This window comes from Chionomys nivalis, chromosome 12 (genome assembly GCF_950005125.1).
Source record: "Chionomys nivalis chromosome 12, mChiNiv1.1, whole genome shotgun sequence".
Taxonomy (NCBI): Eukaryota; Metazoa; Chordata; class Mammalia; order Rodentia; family Cricetidae; genus Chionomys; species Chionomys nivalis.
In genome coordinates, this window is record NC_080097.1 from 67,103,282 (window position 1) to 67,130,173 (window position 26,892).

Consider the following 26,892-nt stretch of genomic DNA (forward strand, 5'->3'; position numbering starts at 1 on the left):
ACTCATCCTTTAGAAAAAGTGGAAGGGCCATACGGGTATTTAACTTAGACGTCCTCTCATTCTCTTCATCTTGTGTATGGAATGGGTCCAGAAGTAGAATTGTTCTTTAATAAAGTAGATGGCCAGCCTACTTCATTGGCCAGAGTGTTCCGTGTTCTCTAGTACTACATAACTATTATCCAGCCTGAAAAACTATAAAAGGCAAGAATACTGTGTAATTTTTAATTAAAAAGTAATCAGATGGCAGGTATGGTGATGAATGTCTTTAATCACAGCACTCGGGAGGCAGAGGCTGGAGAATGTCTGAGTTGAGGTCAGCCTATTTCATGTAGTGTTTCCAGGTGAGCTACCTAGGGCTACCTAGTAAGACCCTGTCTCAAAAAGAAAGGGGAAACAAAGAATTATGTAGCTAGACAGGTGATTTATGATTGGTCCTTTGGTATATGAAACTGAAGTTTGATAACTTTGTCTAAACAATCCTTGACTATAAATAATCTCAATCTTTAGGCAACAATGACTTCCGTATATAACTTTGATTGCCACATGAAATCAGAAAGAATCGTGTGTAAGTAACAGAACTTCTAAACATTTCTGACATTAACATTCCCTAAACTAGACACTCTCAGCCTGGAATCCACCCAGATATGTATAGAATCCATGGGTGAGCCTAGGAAATAATGCATCTCTGGAAACCATGTATATGCAAAATTATGTATCTCTGTAATACAGATTTTTCCTGGATCCAGACCATAACAGCCTCAAAAGGAAACTATTTTTTCACATTACCAAATGAATTATAAGCAGTACTTCTAATCATAAAAAAAGTTAAAGTTAATTATCAAGTAGGCTAATGGCAGTAGGCAAAGAGTAAGTACTTCCTGGAAGATGCAAATGCATGTATGTTCCCATGTACGTACCCACACGCACACATAAGGTGTATACAAGACAATTTTGTGAACTTCATGAGTACTGTTTTTAAAAAAATTCAAAGCCCCATTTCAATTTTCAATTTCATCCAGGTTCTCAAATCATTCACTTCTGAATCAGAAAGACTAGAATAAATGTGCTCTTAGAAAAGACAAGAATATATATGACAACTAAAACAGATTTTATTCCATTTTTTCAGGATGAGGAAAACAAAATATAAAATAAGTCATAAGAAATACTCTCCTGTACTATCTCAAATCATTTAAATGTTGTACAAAATGCTCACAAAGCAATTATGAAAAGCTTCAACATGTCTTTTGTAAATTGTGCTGCAGTAACTGCAACATTAACATACAACTTTCTTCTGTATCAATTTTAAAAGAATTACTAAATTACATACCATTATGTTGCTCATACATGTTTATTCACTTTTAATGAGGTCACTGCCAATACATACATTATTTTCCTTAACTTTATTTTTACATTAAGCCAATGTCTGTCATGCAGCCATCAAAAACCTGATAGCGAATCACACAGGTTTGTAGTCTAGTTTGGACTCCAGCTTCTTAGAGTCAGCCACTTTCCTGACTGCTTTCATGAAGTCTTCCTGAACTACAAAATCATGATCAGCACGAATGGCAAACATACCTGTGGTAACAAAACAAATTTGCTGCTTACCATATGTGAATTACAGATCCATAAGAAAATCAAGCTACCACAGTGGCACATGCCTATAATCTCAGCAACTAGGGGACTGAAACAGGAGGATTCCAAGTTTGAAACCAGCCCAGACAACTATCAAGACCTGCTCTCAAAAGAAAGGAGGAAGAGGGCTGAAGAGATGGCTCAGTGGTTAAGAGCATTGCCTGCTCTTCCAAAGGTCATGAGTTCAATTCCCAGCAACCACATGGTGGTTCACAACCATCTATAACGAGGTCTGCTGCCCTCTTCTGGTCTGCAAACACACACAGACAGAATATTGTATACATAATAAATAAATAAATAAATAAATAAATAAATAAATAAATAAATATTTTTAAAAAAATAAAGAAAGGAGGAAGAAAACTCTGCGGAGTAAATGTGAAGCTGTACAGATCTACTACTTCTGACCAGCAGTGCTACCTTACTAAAATACGCTGTCTCCATTCAAATCATTTTCGCAAGCAGAGTAGCATAATTTTTAAATGAAGCAGACAATGCAATTATCTGAACATTTAAATGTGGATTGCAGCTGGGCAGTGGTGGTGCACACCTTTTTTTTTTTTTTTTTTTTTTTTTTAAAGTTTTTCGAGACAGGGTTTCTCTGTGGTTTTGGAGCCTGTCCTGGAACTAGCTCTTGTAGACCAGGCTGGTCTCGAACTCACAGAGATCCACCTGCCTCTGCCTCCCAAGTGCTGGGATTAAAGGCGTGTGCCACCACCGCCCGGCCTAGTGGTCCACACCTTTAATCTCAGAACTTGGACCTCTGTGAATTCAAGGTCAGCCTGGTCTACAAGAGATAGTTCCAGGATGGTCTCCAAAAATACAGCAAAGCCCAGTCTCATAAAAACAAAAACAAAGCAAAACAAAACAAAAATCTAGATTGCATATGTCCAATGGTAATTTCTTTTTTTTTTTCCCCAAGAGCAGCCAGTGTTCTTAACCTCTGAGTCACCTTTTCAGTCTCCAAGGTAATTCTGTTTTTTGTTTTTTGTGTTGTTTTTTTTTGTAAGGGTTATTATGTATGCAGTGTTCTGTCTGCATCTATGCCTGCATGTCAGAAGAGGGCACCAGATCTCATTACAGATGGTGGTGAGATACCATGTGGTTGCTAGGAATTTGAACTCAGAACCTGTAGAAGAACAGTCAGTGCTCTTAATCTCTGAGCCATCTCTCCAGCCCCTCTCCAAACATACAACACTATCAAGACTTACACATTCTAGGCTGAAGTCTCTTAATAACATATGCAATGATTCTCCAGAAGAACAAAACCCCTGGGCTAGGGATGTGGAACAGGTCAGGTGTTTGCTTAACATACCCAAAGCCTTGGGTTTGATCTCAAGCAATGCAAAAACTAAACCAACTCCCAATAAATTTGGTAATGACTATCTGACACTCAGCAAGGCTTGAGGTTGAGGATATAGGAGTCAGTGAAGTATTGCCTAGACTGTAAAAAGCCTGGTTCAACCATCAGCACTGTATGCTCTAAGTCTATAATTCCAGCACTTGAGAGGGAAAGGCAGGATAATCACTGTTTACTATGTATTTCAAAAAGTTAGAACAAAGGATTCACGGTGTTTTCACCATGAAGGAAAGGTTACATGTTTGAGGAGACATGTACGTTTAATCTGATCTAAGTGTTATACGATATATACATGTATAAAAATATATGATTCCTATTAATGGGCAATTTCCATTAATCAGTTAAAAAATAGAAAAAACAAAAACATTTTTCAATGTGAGAGGAAAAAAAGCATCTATCAAACTTTGATAGCATCAGCCTTTAAAAAATCACAGTGCTGCTTTTGATTCCAGGTTCACTGAAGCCATCCTTGGTAATAATGCAACTGGATACAGATTCTGGAATGTGATAATTTATCCTAGATAGTTCAAGTCATATGTTAGCTGACTTATTATCACTGAGATAGTAACTACAAAAATGATGGCACACAGGTCTTGGGTGTGGAAATTCTGCATGGAAAGTAAAAACCAAATGATTCTAGCTAGCTAGGTAGGGCTTCAAAGTATCTTATTACCAAAAATAAAACTAGAATCAAAAAATTCGGAATTGTATCTTAAAACTTCATTTTAGCCGGGCGGTGGTGGTGCACGCCTTTAATCCCAGCACTCGGAAGGCAGAGGCAGGCGGATCTCTGTGAGTTCGAGACCAGCCTGGTCTACAAGAGCTAGTTCCAGGACAGGCTCCAAAACCACAGAGAAACCTTGTCTCGAAAAACCAAAAAAAAAAAACCAAAAATAAATAAATAAATATTAAATAAAACAGTCTGATCAATAAAATAAAAGATCAGAAGATATTTCTTTGAAAAAATAAAAAAATAAAAAAAAATAAAAAAAAAACTTCATTTTAAACAAATTGCAGGACCACAGACTTTTAAAGTAATTCTTTCAAACACACATAGAACTGCCAAACAGTCCTGCAACTCAGTCTTCCCCCAGCACGCTTGTAGGAATCAGAAGTGCTTGGAGATAATAACCCCGAGGGCAGATTCCGTCCAATGGGAAAGGAGTGCTAGCAAATAAATGTCTTAGGCTCCATGTTTAGCCACACAATCCTCAGAGGAATCCTGTGGGTTTCCCGAAGGCCCCTACAAGAAATCAAGATCAACTACTACAGTGGTACTTTCTCCTTTGGGCTGTTCTGTTCTGCTTCTTGAAATCATATCTCAAAAGCAAAACAAAATACGAAACACTGAAATCCTGAAAAGGTGCAGCTCTGCTCTTGGATAAACTTACAAAACATGTTACAGATGGTAAAACTATGCTTTGTCCTCTCACCTGCTTCAGTACAAACATTTCTCAGGTCTGCTCCATTAAAGCCATCGGAAAGCTTTACAATTGCTTCATAATCTGTTTAGGAAAAAAAATTAACAAGATAATAATAAAGACTCAATCTTTATTTTTGGTCACAGAGAAACTTTAAATGGACTAGTTGATTTGAATTTGATTAGCATTACCCTTGCTACTATTTTACATTAACAACTAAAACTAAGTAAAAATGTTGCAAAATAAACCAGAATCAAGAAGACATACATCTGAATTTTTAGTAAAAAAATGTCAAGATTTGAAGGCAAATCGGACAGTGGTGGCACATGCCTTTAATCTCAGCACTTGGAGGGCAGAGACAGGCCTGGTCTCCTGAGTTCCAGGACAATGAGGCCTCTTTCACAACAGAAACCCTGCATCAAAAACAAACAAACAAAAAACTACAAACAACCACCAAAAAAAAAAAAGATTTGAAGGTACCTGCTTTAAGGAGTAAAAATTGAAGTAACTACAAAGCCATGACTCATTAAACCTGTTGCACACCTGTAATCAACCCCAAAACTTAGGGAAAGTAGCAGGAAAACAAATTCCAAGCCAGGTGGGCAACAACAGACCTGAGCTCAAACAAACCCAGACACATACAAGTATACCCCTTGCTGAGAATATATAAGTAGTTAATGGTTAAGGAGGAGGGAGAGACATTTTATTCAGTGGCTAACCACTGGAAAAGCATCCATACTCTTGTAGGCAGTCATAATTAAACACTGGGTCAGGGACTGGAGAGATGGTTCTAGAGGACCTGATTTTGATTCGAGCACCCACATAGTGGCTAACAACTGTAACTCTAGTTCCAAGGGCTCCAACTCCTCCTTCTAGTTTCTGTGATACACATGGTACACAGACACATATGCAGGCAAAACACCCATACAAATAAAATAACTACACATATAAAATAATAAAACATCTGGGCATGATAACACATGCCTTTATTCCCAGCAGCCTGGTATGTGGAATGAGTTCCAGGACAGCCAGGGCTATATAGAAAAACCTTGCCTCGCCGGGTGATGGTGGTGCACGCCTTTAATCCCAGCACTCGGGAGGCAGAGGCAGGCGGATCTCTGTGAGTTCGAGTCCAGCCTGGTCTACAAGAGCTAGTCCCAAACCGGGCGGTGGTGGCGCACGCCTTTAATCCCAGCACTTGGGAGGCAGAGGCAGGTGGATCTCTGTGAGTTCGAGACCAGCCTGGTCTACAAGAGCTAGTTCCAGGACAGGCTCCAAAACCACAGAGAAACCCTGTCTCGAAAAACCAAAAAAAAAAAAAAAAAAAAAAAAAAAGAGCTAGTCCCAGGACAGGAACCAAAAGCTACGGAGAAACCCTGTCTCGAAAAATCCAAAAAAAAAAAAAAAAAGAAAAAAGAAAAAGAAAAACCTTGCCTCAAAAAAATAAACAAACAAACAAATAAATAAATATAATTGAGAGGTGGAATCAGTTGAGGTGGGAAAAGTACAAGAGGAGATATAGGATGAATATGATCAAAACACAAAGCACACACACATAGGGAACTGGTACTCTAACAAAATCCTGAGGGGTATGGTATGGCTCAATGGTAGAGTACATGCCCAGCATTTCTTTCTTTCTTTTAGGTTTTTCAAGACAAGGTTTCTCTGTGTAGCTTTGGAGCCTGGCCTGGAACTCAGTTTGTAGACCAAGTGGCCTTGAACTTGCGTAGATCTGCCTGCCTCTGTCTCTCAGGATTAAAAGCATGCACCACCACCACCTGGCTAACAGAGAATTCTCCCCCTCCCCCAAGACAGGGTTTCTCTGTGTAGCTTTGGAGTCTGTCCTGGAACTCACTCTATAGACCTGGGCTGGCCTCAAACCCATAGAGATCCACCTGCCTCTGCCTCCCAAGTACTGGGATTAAAGGTGTGCACCACCACAGCCTGGCTGCACGCCTAAGCATTTCTAAAGTCCCAAGTTCAGTCACTGCCCACCAAAAATATAAATAAAATAAAAAATCAAACAATAAAAACATAATACTTTGGTAGCTGGTGAGAAGGCTCAGCAGTTAAGAGCACTTGCTGACCTTGCAGAGGACCCATGTTTAATTCTCAGTACCCACAAGGCAAGTAACAATTGTCTTTTACACACACACATGTGCACAGATATATACACATAAAATAAGTAGATAAAACAGGAACAATAAATGGAATATACGTCATTTATGGAGATTTTTTTTTTTTGGTTTTTCGAGACTAGTTATGGAGATTAAATGTAAAAATGTAATAACGGCAGACATTATTTTATCAAAATAAGAACTTTAAATGCTAAAGAAAGCATGTATTAGCTTTCTGATTTTCTTTGCTAACTCCAAGTGTATCACCTGAAATAACAGTTATAGTGAAGTCTCTACTTCCTCACAACATAGACATGACCTGAAGAGCTACAGCTTTGTGCTGGTTATGAGCCTGACAGAGATCAGTGAAGAAAACTACAGCGCACAGGCTACTTGGTATGAATGAACGATAGGACACCTTGGCCAGGCAGTGCACGGCAGATCAATCTCTATGTGCAATCTCTGGGTGATTAGTTAGCACTTAATCATATTCATGTCACCATAAGCTTCCTGAGAGGATTCCCAAGTATAACACAGTATCTAACACCAAGAGAGATCAGTATTTGTAGACGCTACTTAGAAACTGGCATCTTTCCAACTTAAAAGTCTCAAAGGAGCCAGGCAGTGGTAGCACACACACGTTTAATTCCAGCACTTGGGATGCAGAGGCAGATGGATCTCTGAGTTCAAGTCCAGGGTGGACTACAGAGCGAGTTCCAGGACAGACTCCAAAACTACATAGAGAAACCCTGTTTCGAAAATCAGAAAAAAAAAAAAAAAATCCTCAAAGGAACAATGAAATGAGCAGTGAGCAATAACCTTCAATTATTTGTAGCTATTTGTAACCATTAAGTTATAAGGGTTTTCCTTTGTTGTTTTGAGACAGGGTCTTGGGTCTTACTTTGTAGCCCTGGGTAGTATGAAACTTTCTATATAGACTCACCGCACCTGAAATTCTCAAGAGATCCTCCTGTTTCTGCTTCCAAAGTGCTGGGATCAAAGCTGTGACACTATGCCTGGCTCTAAGAAATTCTCTTGTTTTGGTGGTAATGGTGATCGAACCTAGAACCTAGAGCACTGTAGATAAGCAATCCGCTGCTGTGTTGCCCCCAGCCCATTCTAGAGAGTTTTAAAAGCTGTCAACCAATTATATTAGATTCCCTAGTTCAAAAGTCAACAAGAATTTTGTGCAAAAGTATAAACAGAAAGAATTTATTTACTTATTTATTTATTTATTTATTTATTTATTTATTTTTGAAGCAGGATTTCTCTGCATAGTACAGGCTGTCTTGGAACTCAGAGATTCGCCTGCCTCTGCCTCCTGAGTACTGGGATTAAAGGCATGGGCCACCATCACCTGGTTACTTATTCATCTATTGTGTGTCTGATAATATGCATGTCCATGTCAAGGATTCCATGTGGAGGTCAAAGGAGAACTTGCAAGAGTTGGTTCTCTCCACCATACAGTGCTGATCAATCACAGGTTGTTGGGTTTGGCGGCAAGCACCTTTACCACTGAGTCACCTCACCAGCCCTCCAAACCTAAGTCTTTCCTGCTTCTTTCTGTAGTTTGCATCTGACATTGTATCGTCCTGACATCTGATCACTAATGAACTGAATCCAGAGTCTCTTTTGTTTACTGATGAAATGCCTGGCTGATTCAAGGACTCATGGAGCTACGGCTGGATCAAACGCACCCTGTAGCAGAAAATGATCTTGAATTTCTGACCTGCCTGCTTGCCTCCACTTTCCAAGTGTGGGCATCACAGGCCTGTGTCACCATGTATGACTTTCAGGTCTCACTATTTCAAAGACTGTAATTATATCTCAGCAACTCTGGGAGGGAAACCTTTACCACATCACCACCATTTTTTATCTGACTTACTGAAATAATGTCTTATTTCTTTCTTTGTTGTTCTCCAATTTGTCCCCAGCAAGCTATGAAAGCAATTTTATGTGAACTAAAGTATTCATACATGAAATGGTATGCCTAAAATTCATTTGTTTGTTAAACATGCAACAGGCAGCAGAAATTATGGATGAAACAAGACTGACCACGAATAATACTGAAAGCAAAAAACAAAATCCAGTTTTCAAATTAACTTAAACATGTACCTGTTAGTAATGGCATAGGAAGAGAAACTGAGTAGCCATTTTTAAACACAGTACTATCACAGCTATACAACCTTTAAGAACAAACTAAATTTGAGGTCGGCATCATGATTAACAGTCAAAGTTCCACGGCCGGGCGGTGGTGGTGCACGCCTTTAATCCCAGCACTCGGGAGGCAGAGGCAGGCGGATCTCTGGGAGTTCGAGGCCAGCCTGGTCTACAAGAGCTAGTTCCGGGACAGGCACCAAAGCTACAGAGAAACCCTGTCTCGAAACCCGCCCCCCCAAAAAAGTCAAAGTTCCTACCTTATGACCGCCACAGGCACTGCAGCCTGGTCCACACCATCACGTCCAAGGCCTCCACTACTACTCACAGCTCTCTACTCTTCTAGAGCTCCTAGCTTCTTGCTTGGTCCTCGGATGTGCCAGGTCCCCATCTGCTCAGGGGCTTCCCCGAGTATCCACGTCTAGTTAACTCATCTTTTCAAGTCATAGCTTAAACATGACCTCCTTGGTGACCAGAAAGAGGGCTCAACAGTTAAGAGCACACACTGCCCTTGCAGAAGACCCAAGTTTGGGTTCTAATAACCCATATCAGGATCTCACAACTACCTGTAATTCCAGCTCCAAGGGATCCAACACCGGACACCTATGGTCTTCTGTGGGCTCCTGTACTCAGGTGTACATGTCTACCCACAGACATACATGCGAACACTTATAATAAATAAATGAACGAACCAAGTGAATGAATAAATGGCCTTCTTGGTAAAGCCTTAGTCCACTAACCTTTCCCCATTTCAAAATCTCCTGACACTTCCCATCCCCTTCTCCTTTCTTTACTTTTCTCCACACCATCTATCACCATCTAATCTGCATCTGTTTTGTGAAATAATCAAGGTTTTTGTTTTTGTTTGCTTTGTTTTTCGAATCAGGGTTTCTCTGTAGCTTTGGTGCCTGTCCCGGAACTAGCTCTTGTAGACCAGGCTGGCCTCGAACTCCCAGAGATCCGTCTGCCTCTGCCACCCGAGTGCTGGGATTAAAGGCGTGCGCCACCACTGCCCAGCTATCAAGGTTTTCTAAAGGCCAGAATTTCATTCAGTGCCATGACATTCTTAGCACTTCCACCTCCTAGCATTTACTATAAGCTCCGCAAAAATTTACTGAATTAAAACTACCATGTTTATTTGATGTAAAACTAGGCCCAAGCTGGGTGTGGTGACACACGCTTTTAAGATTTTAATTCTAGCACTCGAGGCAGAGACAGGCGGACTTCAAAGTCCAAGGTCAGTCTGGTCTACAGAATGAGTTTCAGGACTGCCAGGGCTACACAGAGAAATTCTGTCTTCAAAAAACATAAATAAAGCCAGGCAGTGGTGGCACATCCCTTTAATCCCAGCACTCGGGAGGCAGAGACAGGCAGATCTCTGTGACTTCGAGGCCATCCTGGACCACAGAGCAAGTTCCAGGACAGATTCCAAAGCTACAGAGAAACCCTATCTTGAAAAAGCAAAAAAGGGGGGAGGGGGTGGGAAATGGGAGGTGGTGGCGGGGAGAAGGCAGAAATCTTTAATAAATAAATAAGAAAATCCACCCATACACAAATAAACTTAGGTTCAGTAAACCAAGAGTAACGTCCCATCGTGCTGTGCTTCATTTACTAGATGTATACACTAATAAAACAGTCAACTTTCTTACCTATTTCACCGTGCTTTGTAATAGGGCCTGCGTGGATTTTCAATATATCTAATCGTGCTTGTTCATTTGGTAAATCGATATCTGAAAACGACAAGAAATGACTTTGTACTCCAGTTGTTGGTTTAGACGGTGAGAGGAAGGTGGGTGAGAAGAAAAATTGACATCGACCAACAGAACAGTGACTCACGTATTTTTCTGTCTAATCTTCCTGGGCGGAGCAAAGCAGGATCCAGTGTATCTGGTCTATTTGTAGCCATGATCATTTTAACTCTATGCAGAGTATCGAATCCATCCATTTGATTTAGTAACTAAATAAAAAATCAAGAGGCAGACTTTACCAAACGCATGCATGTATGTGGGCCTACACACAAAAATTATTGAAATAGTAAAATAAAATTATTTAAGAATAATTAGCTAGGCCGGGCGGTGGTGGCGCACGCCTTTAATCCCAGCACTCGGCGGTAGAGGCAGGTGGATCTCTGTGAGTTCAAGGCCAGCCTGGTCTACAGAGTGAGCTCCAGGATAGGCTCCAAAGCTATAGAGAAACCCTGTCTTCAAAAACTAAAACCAAACAATAACAAAAAATAACTAGATAACAGGCAATGCCTGCTAGTTGATAACATTATCAGTCACATGAATAACACTAATAATTGTGTTGTTCTAAAATATTTCTTATGGTTTTGGTTTTTGTTTTGAAACACAGTGTCATGTACCCTAGGCTAGCTTTAAATTTACTATGTTGCTAGGGATGACCTTGAACTTCTGGTTTTCCTAAATCTACCTCAGGAGAGCTGGATTACAGCCATGGGCTACTTAAAGTGGTTTATTTGGAGTTAGGAAACAAACATAGGGTTTCATGCCCACTAGCCAAGAACTTTACCAACTGCACTGTACTCCCAGGACCCAATTTAAGGCTTCTAAGCCTGTAGTTTAAATTTAAAATACTGTATATAAACAGTCACAAATTCACGGCCAGCCTAGTCCTTAGCTGGGTGGTGGTGAGCACTCCTTTAATCCCAGCACTCAGAAGGCAGAGGCAGGCGGATCTCTGGGAGTTCGAGGCCAGCCTGGTCTACAGAGCAAGTTCCAGGACAGGCTCCAAAGCTACTGGGTAATCTAACCCTGTCTTGAAAAACAACAACAAAAAAGCTCCAAGCTAGTCAGGTTACACAGAAGACAGCCTGTCTAAAAATGCAACAGCAAAACTGCTCATCTGAATGATTATAATTTATGAAAAGTGAATTTTCAAAGACGACAGTAAAAAGAATTAAAATCAAATGAATGACCTGTGCTACCTAGTTTTCATTGGCAGCAATAGGATCTTGCTTCCTCATCACCTATCTTCTCCATCACTAAAGCCAGTTTATCCCACCAGGCTCAGACACCATCGTGAGAGATGGGCAGAAGAGCCTGAGAATGGGATTTTCTGGATATGAAATAGAATTGCGGTTACCTGCCCAAGATTAAGCCAGTCAACAATTCCTACACGACTGGTGGGCTCATGAGGCATTACTGGTAACTGATGACAGCTGGGAAATGGGAGTTACTTTTCTTCAAGAGTGTCACCCCTAACTAGTACGTTGTCAATGCTTAAGCAGGAAACACTAATTGAACTCAGTTATTAAGAAGAAAGAAAATATGAAGGTGGGATGGTGAGGGAGCGCTGGAAGGAGTGGGGATGAAGAAAGAAGGGTAGACATAAAGATATACCTTATGTATGTACGAAAGAATAAAAAATAGTTTTTAAAAATCTATTTTAGTTGCTACAGTCTTAGCAATAAAGAGCAAAGAGTGGTGTTTAGAGCAGCCACACATAAATGTAACATATTTACTGCTGATAATCTTAATACCTGTTACTCACACCATCACCAAACTAACACAAAGTCATATGCTTAAGAAACAATATAATTTGTACATTTAAATAAATGATATATTAAAAAAATTACAGAATGGTGCAATTTTACCAAGCACAATTTTGCAGATAACTTTATTTATTTATTAGTTGGATTTTTCAAGACAGGGCTTCTCTGAGTAACAGCTGCCTGTCCTGGAACTTGCTCTGTAGACCAGGCTGATCTCAAATTTAGAGATTCTCCTGCCTCTGCCTCCTGAGTGCTGGGATTAAAGGTGTGTGCCACCACACCCAGTCCAATAACTTTGCTTTTCAGTATCAATTTTTCTCTTCATTTTTCCTTTTTTTTTTTTTTTTTTTAAACTTGTGAATTTATTTCATGTGCACTGGTGTGAAGGTGTCAGATCCCCCATAGCAACAGATAGTTGTGAGCTGCCATATGGGTGCTGGGACTTGAACCCGATGCCTCTAGAAGAACAGCCAGTGAGCAATTTCTCCAGCCCCTCATTTTCCTTCTTAAACAATAAAACTGAACATTTATATGGTACCATGTCTTAATATATGCATACATGTATAAAATCAGGTAAAACGTGCTTTCTCACTCATCATTTCTTCATGGTGAAAACACTAATTTTTCTTACTCTTCTAAAATAGACATTACTTGATTTTTAGAGATACCCCAGTACCCAACAGACAAAAAAACCACTTGCTCTTGTCTACTTGGTGTCCACTATCAACCTTTCCTGTCTTTCCCTGTTCTCCAGCAGCAGTCACTTCTTCCTTTGGGGTGTGTGTGTGTGTAGATGTAATATGTGTATGTGGTGGGGTCATTCTGGAGGCCATCGTGGAAGGATGTCTGCCTTATGCCCTGGAAACAGAATCTCTCACTGAACCTGGAGTTACACTGGCAGTAATTGAGTAAGCAAATCCTAGCAATTCTCCTGTCTTTACCCCTCATGCTGGCGTTAAATGTGCACAATTGCCAAGCAAAGTTTTTTACATGAGTGCTGGGGATTTTAATGCAGGTCATACTCGCAAAGCATTCACTCTTGCCTACTGAGCCACTGTCCCAAACAACAGACCAATAATTATTATTATTAGGGATTATGACATATGAAAGTGTTCATTACTAGCAACATTACAAATTTCATGTTTAACTCTTCATCTAAACTGCTATATACACTTCAACTTCAAATATGCAACCTTCACTTTTTCATTAATAAGTAACTTTCTTAGCCGGGCAGTGGTGGTGCACTTCTTTAATCCCAGCACTCAGGAGGCGGAGACAGGTGGATCTCTGTGAGTTCGAGGCCAGCCTGTCTTAAACAAATCAAAACAAAAAAGTAACTTTGTATATACATACATACATACATATGTGTGTGTATGTATATATACAAAATATTACCTCCATTAAAGTTCGCTGAATCTCTCTGTCAGCTGATGTACCCTCAGAAAACCGACGGCCACCTAAAGTAATGTATTTGGAAATATATACACATTATTCTTTTGCTTTGTGCCCATCATTTAATAAAACAGAATGTAATAGTACTGAGGTTAAAAATACTATGTAGAAATTGAGAGACGAATGACTTTGGAATAGTTCTGGTTAATTTACTAAAAATGGTCATACTCTTTAGCCTCTGAGAAGTCCTATCAGGCAGGTGGTACTCTGAGAATACCCACTCACCGACTTCATACAAATCATAACTACTGCTCAGGCAGGAGGTTCTTTCCGGTTTAAACAACTTTCTCTAATACTTACAAAAAAATTAAGAAAAAATTTAAAAGGTGTCATTCTTACCAATAGCATCTATTTCATCCATAAAAATGATGCATGGCTGGTGGTCCCTGGCATAATTAAACATTTCTCTAATCAAACGAGCACTTTCACCAATGTACTTGTCTACAATAGAACTAGATACAACCTGATTAAAAGAAAAAGAGTAATATAAATTAGACAGTTCAAATAAATTTCATTTCAATAAGTATAAAAGAATTTCCCCTTACCTTTAGGAAGTTGCAGTCCAGCTGGCTAGCAACAGCTCGTGCCAAGAGTGTTTTTCCAGTGCCTAGAAATATCAAATGTCATTAGGTAAAAAGCAGAAGCATTTTTAAAAGTCTTTCAACATCATCATCTAGGAGCTGGAAAGATGTCTCCGTGGTAAAGAGCCCAGGGTCCAGTTCCCAGCACCTTGTTAGACAGCTTATAATCACCTGCAACTCCACTTCTAGGAGAACTGGCTTCCCTGGGCGCACATACAGCATTCACATACACACAAAGACACACAGACACAGACAACATAATCCTATTGGTAGTAAATTTTCTAAGACTTAAGCTAAATCCTAAATAGAATTTCCTTTTAAAATTCTAAGGTAATTTACTTACAATGTTAAAACTTTAATTTAACTTGAGATATCACTCCTGATTTTAATTTGGAAATGACTGCAAACATTAAGAATATAACACTAGGGGCTCAGTGGCTAAGAGCACTGGTTACTCTTCCCAGGTGATCCAGGTTCAACTCCCAGCACCCACATGGCAGTTCACAACTGCCTATAACTCCAGTTCCAGGGGGTCTGACAACTTCACATATGTATCCGCAGGCAAAACAAAACAAAAACAAACCCCCCAAAACCCACTAGTATACATTGTTGAATGATTAAATCAAGCTGATTAACTATCTATTAACTCATAAGTTTACTTTGTGATGGGAACAATTACAGCCTATTCTTCCATCAGCCTAGAAATACCCAATACAACAATCATTGTATTTCTGCAATCGTCTGTAAACTCAATCATCGCCTTCGGCAGCCCCTGTAAAATAAAACCATTCTCTACAATTCCAACTCTCAAGAATCTCCCAATAAGCGAGATCATTGGTATTTGTCTTTCTGGGCCTGCTCAATTCACTTAGCATCACTTCAAGATTCATCCGTGGAGCCGGGCGGTGGTGGCGCACGCCTTTAATCCCAGCACTTGGGAGGCAGAGGCAGGCGGATCTTTGTGAGTTCGAGGCCAGCCTGGTCTACAAGAGCTAGTTCCAGGACAGGCTCTGTAGCTAGGACAGGCTCTGTAGCTACAGAGAAACCCTGTCTCGGAAAACAAAAAAAAAAATAAGATTCATCCGTGGTGACACAAACGACAGAATTTACTTCTTTCTCAAGACGAAACCATACTTTACTGTGTACACAATGCAAACTGTCTTCTCCTTTCACAAGCTGATTGAGGACACTGAGGTTTGCTCTGGCTATTGTGAATAACAGTATAACATAACATGGGTGCAATGTCTCCTCAAGATCCTGACTCCAGTCGCCTTGCACACTGGCTGCTAGGTCACAGAGCAGTTTTATTTTTAATTTTATGAAAAGCCCCATACTGTTTCCTAAAATGGCTGCATCAATTTTCATTCCTATCAGTGATATAGAATTTCCCTTTCTCCATATCTTTGCCAACACCTGCTATTCATTGCATTCATTCACGCATTCACTCCTTCCTTGAAAGCAGCCATTCTAACAGCTATGACAGCATCTCATTTTCTAATTTTAGGCATAATGAATATAGAATTTTACAAATAAATAAAAAAATATTCTTTTTTTTTTTTTGGTTTTTCAAGACAGGGTTTCTCTGTGGTTTTGGAGCTAAAAAAAATATTCTTACAATATGGGATATGCATACTAAACATTTTGGGGCGGGGGGGTGAGACGGTTTCTCTGTAGCTTTGGAGCCTGTCCTGGAACTAACTCTTGTAGACCAGGCTAGCCTCGAACTCACAGTGCTGGGATTAAAGGCATGGGCTACCACAGCCTGGCTAACAATTTTTGTTTTTAATTATTTATGTTGGGTCCCAACATTAGGGAGGCAGAGGCAGGCAGATCTCTAAGTCTGAAGCCAGGCTGGTCTACAGAATGAGTTCTAGGACAGACAGGACTACCCTCCTTCACCCTCTGCGTCAGCTCCTGCCTTCAGGTCTGAGTCCCTGCCCTGACTTCCCAGTGAGACCTGAGAGCTATAAGTTGAAATAAATCCTTTCTTCTGAGTTGTTTATGGTCATGATGTTTATCACAGCAACAGAAACTCTACCTAAGACACACAGATTCATAAGAATAAACTATTTTTAAAAATTCTAATTTCACTTGAGATCTCAAATTTTATGACTCAACAGTTTGAGCCGCTCATTTCGATCATTCCAGAAAACTGTAGGCTAAATAATCAATATCTATTCACCAGTAAGCACCAAGCAGTCTGAGTCACCACAGCCTGCAAACTGTCCTTTCAGGTAAAGTCTCTCACTTAAACGGCATTCAAATAACTAAAGGAATGCTTTTTCAAAACACACTGTACTTCCCAGTATGCAACTGTCCAGACATATTGTTTTCCCACCTGAAAATGTAACAGAATAACTCCTGCCCTCTAGCAGCACCCTGCGGAGTGAGAGCGCCATCTCCGCTGACATCGCAAGTGTGTGGTATTCAAGCACGGGGACAACCACAACTGCTGCATGCCAGGGCTGAGCAACTTTACCTACAAGGCCTTTGGACCATCAGGAGATGTAACACCAGGAAACAGCCAAATAATGTATTAGTTTGAGGACAGTAGTTCTGATTCTGAAGGCTCTATCAGAGTGTCTGTAAGCTGCTCGTCTCGGGAACATTCATACCCATGAACGGCAGTTTAAGGACTATCGTCTATAGAATTACATGGCCTGTGACAAGGCACAGAGGGACTCCACATGACTGACTGGGATTACCTACTTTAAATTCCTATCTTACTACTTTTTTTTAAATTTTTTTTTTTTTATGGTTAATTTAACTTTATTTTATGTGCATTGGTGTGAAGGTGTCAGATCCCCTGGAACTGGATTTTCAGACAGTTGTGAGCTGCTATGTGGGTGCTGAGAATTGAACCCGGGTCCCTGAGAAGAGCAGTCAGTGCTCTTAACCGCTGAGCCATCTCTCCAGCCCCTCTTACTACTTTTTCATTCCTTCACCCACTCACTGAAGAGGCAGAGATAATTTGATACCAACCTGGTGGTCCATATAGCAAACAGCCTTTTGGAGGTATTATTCCTACACGCTGGAATAATTCTGGGTTTGTAAGAGGTAATTCTATTACCTGAAAAAGAAATTGCATATTTCTTAAACAGTAAAAATTTTAATATATTTTAAAATATTTAAAGTCTAATACCATGCTTATTAAACTACAAGATGATTTAAATACTTTTGGGCTTATTTAAGATAGAGATGTCTTAAAACTAAAAACTTAAAAAACAGTTTTGATTATACACAGGTATATACTTTGTAAAAATTTATTAGAAATGCATACTTAAAACCTGTGCATTTATCAGGTTCACATTTCACCTCAGTAAAAATTGCACTATAAAGAAATCAGAGAAGCTGGGCCTGGTGGCACACACCTGAAGAAGGACAATGTAGGAGGACCGCAAGGTCAAGTCCAGAGTGGGTACTATACCAAGACCCTGTCTAGGAAGACAAGGTGAGAAAAAACTAGCGTGCAGCTCAGTGGTGGAACGCCTGCCTGCCATATGGGCAGTACTAAGGTGAATAGCTGGTATTAAAAAATAATAACCAGGCAGTAGTGGCCCACACCTTTAATTCCAGCACTTGGGAGGCAGAGATAAGCAGATCTCTGTGAGTTTGAAGCCAGCCTGGTTCACAAAGCAAGTTCCAGGACAGTGACGGATATACAGAGAAATCCTGTCTCAAAAAACAAAACAGTAATAATAATAATCAGCAAAGAAAAAAACTTTAATAATTTATAGAATACAATGCAAATAATCACAAAATAAGGAATGACTTGATGTCATAAATGGTCACTGAAAAAAAATATATAAAATTTCCTTTGTTGGCACTGTGTCACAGCCTAAAACAAAAAACAGTTTATTTCCTACTCTTTAATTCACAGAGAGAAAAATGAAGAGCTGGACATATACTCAGTTGGAAGAGTGCTTATTTAACATGCCAAGGTCCTGGGTTTATCTCCAAAGTGTGCCAGTGAGTGCCTACAACCTCATCTGCAGCACGAGGGAGGTGAAAGCAGGGAGACCAGGGGTTCAGAGTAACTTTCAGATACAGTGAACCAAAGGCTAGCGTGAGATATATGAGATACTGTCTCCAAGGAGGAGAGGAGGAAGGAAAAATAGGAGAAGAGGACGGAAAGGAGGAGGAAGAAGAGAAGGAAAAGGAAGGAGGAAGAAGAGGAGGAAGGGGAGAAAGAAGAGGAGGAAAGGAAGAAGAGGAGGAAGGGGAGGAAGAGGAGGAAGAGGAGGAGGTAGAGGACTGAGTATCCAATTCATTCACAGTCCCAACAACAGGAGCTAAAGTCTATGTGAACTATGCGAGTAAAGCATGGTTAGGATAGACAAAAGTATAATGGTGTATTATTGTATTTTAATAAATAAAGTTTGCCTGAGATCAGAGAGCAAAGCAGCCACACTGGTCAGCCACACAGGCCAGACAGTGGTGGCATACACCTTAATCCCAGCAGCCACAGTAGATAGCCACAGAGGCCAGGTGGTGGTGATACACGCCTTTAATCCCAGCACTAGAGAGGAAAAGACAGGTCTCAGACTCAGTCTCAGGCTGAGGATTCGTGGAGGCAGACTTGCTCATTTCAGTCCAAGGTAGATATAAGAAGAGTCAGTGGCTGGCTGCTTTGCTTTTCTGATGTTCAGATTGAACCCTAGTATCTGTCTCTGGGTTTTTATTATTTGTGCTATACAAAAGTGTGGGGAAACCAACACCCTAAAATATCTAAGGATAAAAAGCATGTGCAGAGAAAATGCAGCAAGGCACTGGTGGGAGGCAAGTTTCAGAAAAACATTTCCTCTTCCTTCAGCTTCTTTCCTCTAGTTCAAACATCAGGGTATGCTTTGATTTTCTAATCAGGCTAGTGTTTCCTCAAATATTGCCAAGAAAAACTTGATTTCACAAAGGTGCACATGCCACAGCACACTAGAGGACTTTATGGAGTCGGTTCTACCTTCTCTTTTAGCTGCACCCCAGAGATCAGACTCGGGTTACCAACCTTGTAGGGCAAGCATGTTTACTGGAGATCTATCTTAACAGCCCAAGAAGCCTATACTTTAATAACTGTTTCAGAAAGTGTAATGAGCCGAGGTCTAAGAATTATGTAACTACCTATCCAAGCACTACTCCCAACCTTCTCAGTCATTCCTACTTAGGCTTGCATCAGGAAAAACATCAGGAAAACAATGTAACATCCTGGGTCAGGAGACAAGGAGATCCTAATCGGATTCATCACTTAAAAGCTTAAATTCAGTCTGATGGTGGTGGCTCTTGTCTTTAATTCCAGCATTCAAGAGGCAGAGGCAGGTAGATTTCTGTGAGTTCAAGGCTAGCCTGGTCTACAAAAGGAGTTCCAGAACAGTTAGGGTTACACAGAGAAACCAAAAAAGTAAAAAAAAAAAAAAAATTGAAAACTTAAGTCACTTCTATAGCCAGTATTTTCCTAAGAGCAAAAAACAGTTTGAATAAAATAAAAAACGTAAATGCTGCCGGGTGGTGGTGGCGCACGCCTTTAATCCCAGCACTTGGGAGGCAGAGGCAGGCGGATCTCTGGGAGTTCGAGACCAGCCTGGTCTACAAGAGCTAGTTCCAGGACAGGCTCCAAAACCACAGAGAAACCCTGTCTCAAAAAACAAACAAACAAAAAAAAAAAAAAAACAAAAAAATAAACGTAAATGCTACGGCAAAGGTAACAATAATCCTATTGGACTGAGATGTTAATATTACTGGCATTATAGAAAAATCACATAGCACTCTGCCTTACGAGCTCTGACCCAAGTACACTAAAGACACTGAGAACTATAAATGGCAAGGGCATTAGACTGTATCAGTTATTCTCTGCATTCCCCTACATTCTTCTCTCTTTTGTCATAAAAGAGATTTTCCTAACACCAAACATCTCCAAAATAATATGGACCAGCTATGCCTACAGCTAGACAGTCACTGCTACTGCCAGCTGGAGTTTCCTGTGTGTAATATTACATCCCGTTTCTCCCTTCAGGTATCCTAAAAGCAGTACTGCAGTAGTCTTGGATAAAGAAACACAACACCCACCTCTCTTAACTCCCGAATCTGCTCTGACAGCCCTCCAATCTCAGAATAAGAAACATTTCCAGGGTCCTCATGAGACATGTTATAAACCAAAGGATCCACCTCTCTTGGCAAATACCTAAAATGAAAAAAAAATCGGGTACTTTTCTTTCAAAAGACTTATTTTCTCTCTGCTTACATAGTAAATTATTTATACAAGGACCTATAAGTAAGTACCTTCTAAAAACATTTAACTTGCCAGGTGATGGTAGCTCACACCTTTAATCCCAGCACTTGGGAGACAGAGGCAGGCAGATCTCTGTGAATTTGAGGCTAGCCTGAACTACAAGAGCTAGTTCCAGGACAAGCTTCAAAGCAACCTGTCTTAAAAAACCAGAAAAAAATAAAACAAAAATAAAAGCATTCAATTTAGTAAGAAGTAAGTAAATAGTAAAAAGTAGTAAAACGTTTGATGACTCCACAAATCACGTATTTTTAGAAAATCTTCCCTGTAAAAATGAAACACAAAGTAAACAATAAGAATAAGAAACCCACCTCATTATGGTTAGTGTAGTCATATCCAAAGCAACTCTCGTTCCTGGCTTCAGCTTACTTTTATCAAGCTAGTTTTATAAAACAAAAAGGTCACACAAACATTTAAAAAGGAAAACGCTACTCAACATTCAGAAGTCGTATATATTTTAATATATCACAAAAGACCCAAATATTATATTATAAATGCCCTGTCAATAGAAGGACTAATAAAGCAGTAATTCTGAAATTCTATGTGACCCTTGTAAGGACATCCTTTGTGCAAACTCAGCGTGAAGTCAGAGATCACTAATACATAAAACCTGGGGTAACAATTGCCTTTTTAGTTTTTAAAATTTTTTTTACATTTATATGTATATGCATATGTATAAACAATAGCGTGCATATATAAAAAGAGGACAATTTTCAGGAATTGGTTCTCTCCTTCTACCATTACCATGGGTTCTTGAATTCATATGGCCAGGCTTGGTGGCAAGTGTCTTTATCCATTGAAGTGGCCATGATTTTGAAGAAAGGATAGATTTTGAGATTTTATTCTCAAGGCTCATTATTTAATATAACTTTGTTCATTATTTTGATTCAAAATTTATCGAAAAAAATTTACTTTAGGAACTGGTACCAGAATATTTATAGGGAAAAAAAATTCCTTAGTGAACATTTGGGTGGGTGGAAGGGAAAATAGCTTGTAAGTATATCCATTATATATATTTTGAAAATCTTCTAGAAGGAAACATGTACATGCATAATCATAAAAGATAAGGAAAACCATTGTTTCCTCCCAAGAGATTTTCATCAACATACTAAGGAAGGCAAGCCTGTGGTAGTGCCACATGCATCTAACTCCTGGCCTGGGAGGCAGAGGCAGGAGGATCTCTGAGTTCAAGGCCAGCCTGGTCTACAGAAGGAGTTCCAGGCCGGGCGGTGGTGGTGCACGCCTTTAATCCCAGCACTTGGGAGGCAGAGGCAGGCGGATCTCTGTGAGTTCGAGGCCAGCCTGGTCTACAAGAGCTAGTGCCAAAACCACAGAGAAACCCTGTCTCGAAAAACCAAAAAAAAAAAAAAAAAAAAAAAAAAAAAAAAAAAGGAGTTCCAGTACAGCCATGACTACACAGAGAAACCCTGTGTCAAAAAACCAAAACCAACCCAAAACCAACCAAAACTAACCAAAACTAAAACCTAACGAATGCAGAAACAAAACAAAAACTCAAACTACCTCATCTTTGTACATAACAGACTTTACATTGAGTACATCAGGTTGAATAATTTATCAGCACACCTTTGCATGGTAACTTACTGGACATTATATTCAACTAATGCACATTAAACTTAAGATATCACTTGCACAGCCTGGTCTACAGAGCTAGTTCCAGGACAGGCTCCAAAGCCACAAAGAAACCCTGCCTCGAAAAACCAAAAAAAAAAAAAAAAAAAAAAAAGATATCACTTGCAGAAATAAAAAAAGTTACTTTTCGATAGTTTCAAAATTGTTTGCCATTACATTTTCAAAATCATAACTTACTTTGCATAAGACATTACAATGAGCTACAAATTCAGGAGATTGTGCTCATTAAAACTAAAATGACCCAAGCAAGATAGTTACTGATACTGTCACTGACTAAATCAATTAAAAGTATTGAGTCCTTTATTAATGGCCAGACCAAGAACTGACTCTCATGTCTGGAAAGTTTCTTGGTGCCCAAGCTCAAGCATATACCATTTTTAGAGACAAAACCTTAATGACATCAATTCTGGGGGACGGGGGGGGGGGGGGGGGGGGGGAATTAGTGTGGGATTTGGAGTTGCCTAGTAACATCTGCTTCTTTTACAAGGCCCATCAGTATCTTCCAGGCACTATATAATCATATTTGGACCATGATCAAGGTTGTGGACAGTCCCAGAAGCACATTGTCAAAGTAGCTGTTCGGGGTGGAAGGCTGAGAAGTGACCAGGCAGGGACAAAATAACACCAGGAGAGAGTGGTGTGACTTTAGTCATTTCAAAATTAAGTAAGGGCCAGGCGGTGGTGGCGCATGGGAGGCAGAGGCAGGTGGATCTCTGTGAATTTGAGACCAGCCTGGTCTACAGAGCTAGTTCCAGGACAGGCTCCAAAGCCACAGAGAAACCCTGTCTCGAACCGCCCCCCCCACCACCACCACCAAAAAGAGCTAGTTCCAGGACAGGATCCAAAACCACAGAAAAACCCTGTCTCGAAAAACAAAACAAAACAAAAAAACCATAAAAACAAAAAACAAAATCAAAATTAAGTAAGGGGTAAGGAAATGGCTCAGCTTGCAAGAGCACTGTCTACCTCTCTTCTGTAAAAGGCCAGGCACAGCTACTGATTTAGCCCAGAGTTGGTAGGTAGAGAGAGGCAGATCCCAAGATCACTGGCCAGCCAGACTAGCCAAGACTTCCCGGTCTATATAAGACTCTCTGTTTCAAAGCAGTAACACAGAGAATGATGTCCTGCTCTGGCCTTTCTATAGGTGCATCACAATCACATGCATGCACCACACACTTAGCACACACACACAATAAAGTAAAAATAGGCAAAACACTAAATTTAATGGATTGAGCATTTTTTAAAAGTTCTTTTTGCCCAGCACTCGGGAGGCAGAGGCAGGCGGATCTCTGTGAGTTCGAGACCAGCCTGGTCTACAAGAGCTAGTTCCAGGACAGGCTCCAAAACCACAGAGAAACCCTGTCTCAAAAAACCAAAAAAAAAAAGTTCTTTTTGTTGCTTGTTTTTTTGTTTGTTTGTTTGTTTTTTGAGACAGGGTTTCTCTGTGTAACAGTACTGGCTATCCTGGAACTCATTTTTTAGACCAGACTGGCCTCGAACTCATGAGATCTGCCTGCCTCTGCCTTCCAAGTGCTGGGATTACAAGGCGTGTGCCACTACTTTCCAGCTTTAAAAAAGTCTTTATAAGGCGTACCTGAAGAGAGGTAATCAGTGGGAAGCTACTTCAATACAATCAAGAAATAGCTGAGTAATGCCAAATATTGGTATTTCGAGAGCCTTGAAAGGACTACAAAAGCCCTCCTGATTAGGACATAACAAAAAATACATTTTCATCACTAGGGGCTGAACCTCAGGGCTCTCACATACTTGCTATGCATTCTGCTACTGAGCTACAACCCTAACTCTATGCCTGTAATATTTTTTAAATGTTTATTTTATGTATATGGATGCTTTGTCTGCATGTACGCTGTGTTAACATGTGCACGCCTGGTGCCTGCAAAGACCAGAAAAGGATGTCAGATCCCTTGGGAATGGAGTTCAGATGGTTGTGAGCCGATTTGTGGGTATTGGGAACCAAACCTGGGTTCTTTGGAAGAGCAGCTCTGAATTGCTGAGCCATTTCTCCAGCCCCCAGACTTGTAAGATTTGATTAGAATACTATTCAGTTATACACTGAACTCCTAACATTAGATTCAGTCTCAATGTTAAATACTGTTCTATAGTCATGCTGTATCAATGTTTTAAAACCTGAACTTGGAAAAATGGTATGTTACCCTAGCATTCAAGAGACCAAGGCTCCAGAACTGTTAGTTTAAAATCAACTTGAGCCACACAGCAAGATACAGTTGCATAAAACAAAACCAACAATGAAAGCATAAACTCAATATGAGAAATGTTCAGAGTCTTCAAGTCAATGCTTAAAACACTTCCTAAAGAACAGAATGGTGTGCAGACTGCAGATGCTACTGGATCACTCTCAGTCACTTGTCTAATGTCTGCAAAATGAAATTCAAAGGTGCTTCAATTTGCCTATTCTAGGCTGGGCAGTGGTGGTGCACGCCTTTAATCCCAGCACTTGGGACGCAGAGACAGGCGGAGCTCTGTGAGTTCGAGGCCAGCTTGGTCTACAAGAAGAGCTAGTTCCAGGACAGGCTCCAAAGCTACAGAAAAACCCTGTCTCAAGAAACAACAAACAAACAAACCCAATTTGCCTATTCTGGTCTAGATGCCTGCCTACAAAATTAATTACTGTAGAGTCTATAAGTACCATTTTTGAATATTTAAATGTAAAACACAGGTAGCCTAACACGTTTAACCCTCTTCAAGAAAGACATTTTCTAATTATAAAATGCTTTGATTTCTAAGTACTCATATCTGACTAAGAATGTGAAACAGCAGGGAAGGAGAAATTCCAGGAGCAAAATCTGACTTGAATCCAGGCTTTGCTAATCACTTGCTGCGTCTGAACAAACCACCATTGGGAGTTATGGGCACAATGCCTGACCTGCCATCTCAAGAATTAAATAACTTAGGTGTAAGTGCCCTTTCTGTTACATAGCCTTATACAAACGCAAAGTATTACCTGACGACGACAACCTACGACATATCTTGGTCCATTTGTGGCTTTAACAATGACTAGAAGAAGAACAAATTGAAAAACAAAGTTAGAAAACAAATATATCTACATCTATGGTGGGTACAGTTTAACTCTGACCTCCAAGAACAGGAAACACCAAATCTAGCTTAGGAACCACCAACTTTGCACTGCTGTCACTAGAAGAGGCACCGCAGGGCTACCCTGATAGCTCATCAAATAAAGCCCACTGACCCGACTGAGTCCAATCCCTGGGTCTCATTGGTGAGAGAGGAAAACCAACTCCCACAGGTCGTCCTCTGGTCTCCGCATGTGTGCTGCAGTGTGTGAACACACACCCTCACACATTTTCACAAACGGAGAAATGTAACAAAAATTAAAATAGCTTCCCAGGACAGTACACGACTTTAATCCTGGCACCGGAAAACAAGGGCGGGCAGATCTCTTATGAGTTCAAGGCCAGCCTGTTCTACAGAGTCAGCTGCATCCAGAGCTACATAGGACCTGATCTCAAAAATCAAAACAAAATAGGCATTTCAAAAGTCGGGAAGGGACTGAGTCTTTTTGGTTTTGCTTTTTAACAAATTAGTAAATTAACCCACTTACATTTTTCTTCTGTTAACTGTTTAAGCACTTCACCCACAATCTACGAAAGAAAAAAGTCACATTACCTTCAGCCAACAGCTTTAAAAAAAAAAGGCGAATTACTCATTCACTTTCAAACTTTATAACCTACCTGCCCAACACTTTGTAGTGCCTTCAGATCGTTTTCAGACTTTTCATACTGCTTGGTAAGTTCTTTTAACTGTTCCCTTACTGAAATAATAAAATGTCAACATTTTAAATTAAACAAGAACTGCGTTAAAATGTTTACTTATGTATCGTTCACTTTATGTAGGTTTCATACCCACTGTACCAAACTACAAAATATGGCATCCTGCCACCCCCGGATTGCTACAAAACTAAATGATAATTAATCCGTGGAATCAGATCTTTCACTGCTACCCGGGATCACCTGGGTATGTTTGTCCATACTAAATTCAACCAACGCAATTCTTCACCGAATCATATAAGCTGCGGTCTTTTTTCATATAACTCAACTATGCAGGCTTTTCAAACCCCAAGTGCTCAGGGTGGGCGAACTAAGCACCTAGTATAAAGACTGAGGAAAGACGAGAAAGGTTATTACGGCCACTGGACCCTTTTTCTTTAAGGCTTCACGACTGGCTTTCTGCTCAGTGAGTCCCACGTCCTGCTGGAGCTTCTTTGACCCAAGCGTCTTCCCGTCCCCGAGTCCCGAGACTCCAATTCTACTTTCCTTGCACCTGGGATAATGTCCCCAGCCCACTTGATCCTCATTCCTCTAGTCCTCCCCTCCCCTTCCACCTCAGAACTGTGGCTATTCCCTATGCCACCTGGACCGGGAGCGGGCCATTTCCTCGGTCGAGGCTGTGCTGCACCCCAGCTCAGGGCGGGATGACAAAGCGCCTTGCCCTGGACTCAGGCCTTCCCAAGCCGGGCGCTCTGTTTTCGGGCTCGGCCGAAGCCTCCGCTCTATCAGAGACGGAAGCGGGTCCACGCATGAGAGAGGGTGGAAAGGTTCACTCACGCTCCTTAAGACGGCCGTCTATCTCCTTGTGCTCTAGCAGCTTCTTGCGGTAGTCCTGAAGCGCCTTATCTCTAGGGTCCGCCATGATGAGAAGCCGTCGCTCATAGGGGATGCCGGGAATGGCCATGGCAGC

The 26,892-nt window shown here is 40.5% G+C and overlaps 1 protein-coding gene across 1 annotated transcript; it reads right to left on the minus strand.

The window, feature by feature from the left end:
• Nucleotides 1–1,089: 1,089 nt before the first annotated feature.
• On the minus strand, nt 1,090–26,889 carry Psmc6 (proteasome 26S subunit, ATPase 6). Its single transcript, XM_057786812.1, has 14 exons — nt 26,760–26,889; nt 25,887–25,966; nt 25,757–25,796; nt 25,139–25,191; nt 20,817–20,884; nt 20,286–20,400; nt 17,211–17,298; nt 14,193–14,254; nt 13,987–14,110; nt 13,591–13,652; nt 10,521–10,641; nt 10,334–10,414; nt 4,423–4,494; nt 1,090–1,575 (listed from the first exon to the last, which is right to left on the minus strand). Exons 1-14 carry the CDS (start codon nt 26,884–26,886, stop codon nt 1,457–1,459), a joined length of 1,212 nt encoding a protein of 403 aa, XP_057642795.1. The 5' UTR covers nt 26,887–26,889; the 3' UTR covers nt 1,090–1,456.
• Between the last annotated feature and the right edge of the window lie 3 nt (nt 26,890–26,892).

What these genes read in the sequence shown, in the direction of transcription:
- Psmc6 (XM_057786812.1), bottom strand. Translation starts at nt 26,886, where the DNA reads ATGGCCATTCCCGGCATCCCCTATGAGCGACGGCTTCTCATCATGGCG. An exon ending in AGACGGCCGTCTTAAGGAGC is followed by an intron (nt 25,967 to 26,759) that starts GTGAGTGAACCT and finishes TTATTATTTCAG; the next exon opens with TAAGGGAACAGTTAAAAGAA. An exon ending in AAGATTAGACAGAAAAATAC is followed by an intron (nt 10,415 to 10,520) that starts GTGAGTCACTGT and finishes TGTCGTTTTCAG; the next exon opens with ATATCGATTTACCAAATGAA.